This window comes from Rosa rugosa, chromosome 4 (genome assembly GCF_958449725.1).
Source record: "Rosa rugosa chromosome 4, drRosRugo1.1, whole genome shotgun sequence".
Taxonomy (NCBI): Eukaryota; Viridiplantae; Streptophyta; class Magnoliopsida; order Rosales; family Rosaceae; genus Rosa; species Rosa rugosa.
In genome coordinates, this window is record NC_084823.1 from 6,776,237 (window position 1) to 6,779,968 (window position 3,732).

General features: G+C 36.0%; 1 protein-coding gene across 1 annotated transcript in view; it reads right to left on the bottom strand.

Annotated features, from left to right (window-relative positions):
• Positions 1 to 1,478: 1,478 nt before the first annotated feature.
• The window catches only part of LOC133744239 (uncharacterized), a 9,346-nt gene continuing 7,092 nt past the window's right edge, over positions 1,479 to 3,732 (bottom strand). The window contains exons 2-8 of the mRNA XM_062172377.1: positions 3,461 to 3,725; positions 3,045 to 3,316; positions 2,749 to 2,922; positions 2,529 to 2,636; positions 2,343 to 2,412; positions 2,167 to 2,265; positions 1,479 to 1,848 (exon numbers count right to left, since the gene is read on the bottom strand). Of these exons, the coding sequence (XP_062028361.1) occupies positions 1,762 to 1,848; positions 2,167 to 2,265; positions 2,343 to 2,412; positions 2,529 to 2,636; positions 2,749 to 2,922; positions 3,045 to 3,316; positions 3,461 to 3,725 (1,075 nt within the window). The 3' untranslated portion in view covers positions 1,479 to 1,761. The remainder of the gene's footprint in view (positions 1,849 to 2,166; positions 2,266 to 2,342; positions 2,413 to 2,528; positions 2,637 to 2,748; positions 2,923 to 3,044; positions 3,317 to 3,460; positions 3,726 to 3,732) is intronic.

The window sequence follows — 3,732 nt, forward strand, 5'->3', positions numbered from 1 at the left end:
ACATTGTTGGCCTTTATTATGCAGAACAAGGGTTATTAGTTGTCCTCAACTTTAGGTGTAGGAGGGGGAAGCCGTTGCTCTTCAGCCATTCGTTTTTAAGATGATCGAATCACCCTTATAGCACCAGCACCCGAAAGCTATAAATATCACATTTCTCGGTTACCTTTATCATGAAAGCAAGCTCTGCGAGAAAAAAATTAAAAAAGCCATTAACATCTAAAAACTAAAATTAAATTTTGAAACCATATTTAATTATGTTCCTGCAGGGGTAGTCCAGGCTACCTTTTCACTATGCCAAAAAATGCTTCAGACGACAGACCATATCTGTCGTCTGATGAAGTAAAAATCTGTTGTCTAAGTGGCTGCCGTCTCTAAGCCATTCAGACGACAGATATTCTCCGTCGTTTATAATCTACTCAGACGACAGATTCAGTTTAAGTTCTGTCGTCTGAAGTACCTAATATTGAAGAATCGGAGTCTATCTGTCGTCTGAAACACTATACCACTACATATTAATGTTGTTGGAAATTCACTTCATCAACGGATTCAAAAAATAACTGTCGATGTAGTTAATGTAACATGACGGAGTTTTTTTTGTTTCTGTCGTTTGATTGAACCAATATTAAGCTTAGTTGATGCTTCTGTCGTCTGATTTGAAGAACAATGACAGTTATATGTTGACTGATTTGGTATGCAACAACATTTATACCATGAGTTATGTTGTTTGAGATTTGTTTGGACTACAGATAATTTTGATTCTTGTGGTTAGATTTGGTTTCCAACTACAGTTTTAGTTTTTTTATGTTGTTTGAATGTCACTTAGAGTATAGTCTTACTCAAATTTCTGTTGTCTGAAGCAGTATTCAATCTCATTTTTCTGTTGTTTGTTTGCACTTTCAACCATTGTTTTAGTTATGTTCTGTTGTTTGAAGTTGGTAGAAACAACATATCAACACCTACTTCTGTTGTCTGAGAGCAATTTGACCTCTACTTTTCTGTTGTTTGAACCTGCTAGAAACAACATATCAACACCTACTTCTGTTGTCTGAGAGCTATTTGAACTCTACTTTTCTGTTGTTTGAACGTGATAGAAACAACATATCAACACCTACTTCTGTTGTCTGAGAGCTATTTGAACTCTACTTTTCTGTTGTTTGAACGTGATAGAAACAACATATCAACACCTACTTCTGTTGTCTGAGAGCTATTTGAACTCTACTTTTCTGTTGTTTGAAAGTGATAGAAACAACATATCAATCACCTACTTCTGTTGTTTGAGAGCTCTTTGAACTCTACTTTTCTGTTGTTTGAACTTGATAGAAACAACAGATGATCATTTGTTTCTGTTGTTTCTATTTTCTTGATACAACATAAACCTGCATATATCTGTTGCCTTTCAACCATTTCAACATCAGTCATTTACAATCATCAAAACCATAAAATTGGACTAAAATCTGCATTTAAAATGATGGCTACGTTTCATTAATTGCATCAACATCATCCAAAATACAATCCATAGTTCCAAATCTAAACCTAGCCAGCAGTTACATAATGATCAAGAGAACCAAAAAACCATCTCATCGATCTCGATCATTTACCTAATATTGCACTAAGTCAAAAACGACCTATAAGGTAAAGAAAGAGTAGCGAGGCAAAGCAACTGCATGCATAATTTAGGTTCATCAACACTTTCCATCAGTTATATATAAATGCACAAAAGCAGTTGCTGGTGCTACTCATCTACCTTAAACAGAACCAAAGTTAGAACTTCATAACATGATTTGCCCATTCAGCTCGAACCACATCAATATCCTTCTGTGTGTAAGCAAGATTTGATTTCCTTTCCCACTGAAACAAGCAAATGCAGCAAGTTATTATGATGCAAATGCAGCAAGTCCATTATAACTTGGTAGCAAACCTGAAATATGCCTATAATATGAACCTTATCATGTTGCATTTGCTTCTCAAAGTTACTTGCAGCAAGTCCAGTATCTTATTATGTTGCATTTGCTTCTCAAAGTTACTTGCAGCAAGTCCAGTAAATCAACCTTATTATGCCTATACTGGACTTGCTGCATTTGCTTCTCAAATTTACTGGACATAATAAGGTTCAGTAACTTTCAGTAACTGAAATATATATGCCTATATGCAGTTGATCATTCTTACCTTGGTAGCAAACTCCAAGTTCTTGTCCTCCACAATTTCTTTCATATAACGCATGACAAAATAACCACAAGTCTTAGAATCAGTTTGCTCCGGAATACCCTGAAAATTATAAATTAAGATTAACCATATGAGGAAGTACGACTTAATGGAGACTATAAAAATTCCAACCAACTTACAGCAAGATTCTTCCATTGGATTATTTTCCTTCCTTTCCTACCCTTTTGGGCATTGAAGATTTTAATAGAGCTTGAAAATGATGATCACAAAAATTATAATTAGCAAGCAGCAAGTTCAGTACATGAAGAAACAACATCAACTGATCAATATGGTAAAAAAAAAAAAAAATTGGGAAGTAGACTTACTTGTCGACAATACTTTTCCATTCACCAGCACAAAGTCGCCTTTTTAGCGGATCCATGAAATGCACGGCTTCTTCATCCGGGTTTACCACCGACAACATCCAATGAGCACTAAAGAAAAAGATGTAAAAATTATTTTTTGATAAGTCCATTACATCTATACATAGAAGCTATCAACAAGCAATATAACATGCCTAACATTGTAGTAATACTGATTACATACCCCGAGTTATATGGAACCAAAAATATTTGCCCCGGTTTCCCTAACATGTACCGATTTGACATAGACCGTGCCCGTTCAGTGGGATTTCCACACCCAATTATACCGGTGTGTGCAGGGTCCATAAAGCCAACCATATCAAGCATCTTAGACTTCTTCAGGACTCCATAAATGTAGCTACAAATAATATTGCAATATTAAAGGGCTAAATAAAAAAAAAGGCTTCTGATTATGAAGATCAACCAGAGTATAGTCAATTACTGAAGATAAGAATAAGGTAATTGAAAACTGATATGTACCTCATGTAAAAAACAATGACTCCTCCAGATACTTCCAGCATGTTAGCCATGTTATAGATATCCCTTCTAAAGATGACGGCTTTCCTAGAATGGCCGAAAATTTCCCCACCAAATGTTGTGTGGATTGTGGCGCCATCCATCAATTCAGTCTTGGCCCACATACACAAGTCCTTTACTGGTAATGGCAGATTCGTCGGCAAGTTTTCCAGGTCTTCATTGTCATCATCAAATGAATCTCTGATTCTCTTCTTCGGATTAGCACGCTTTGTTATCTAATTTTGTAATGATAAGACTACATGTTATCAACCCTTTCCAATATTAACATATACTATATATATGAAACAAATTTGCATATTAATTGAACATGAATAAATAAAAGAAGAAGATGGACTATAAATGAATTAAGAATGAGTTACTTTCTGCTCAATGGGTTTAGGGGGTGCCTCTGGTGCAGGGATAACAACTAGCTTTCTTGGCCAAGCAACACAAGTCCCAATGGCGTCTCCGACAGTGACTATGTCAGCATCCTTCACTGGAAATGGTAGCAAGGCATCATGCACAATGGTTCCAATGACTGAGACACGCACATTGTCCTCTCCTAATGGAACCCCATGGATCTTCTGATTGCCTTCCTCAACATTAACTTGAATGACAGTACCATAAGCAACAATATTTTCGACCCTGTCTA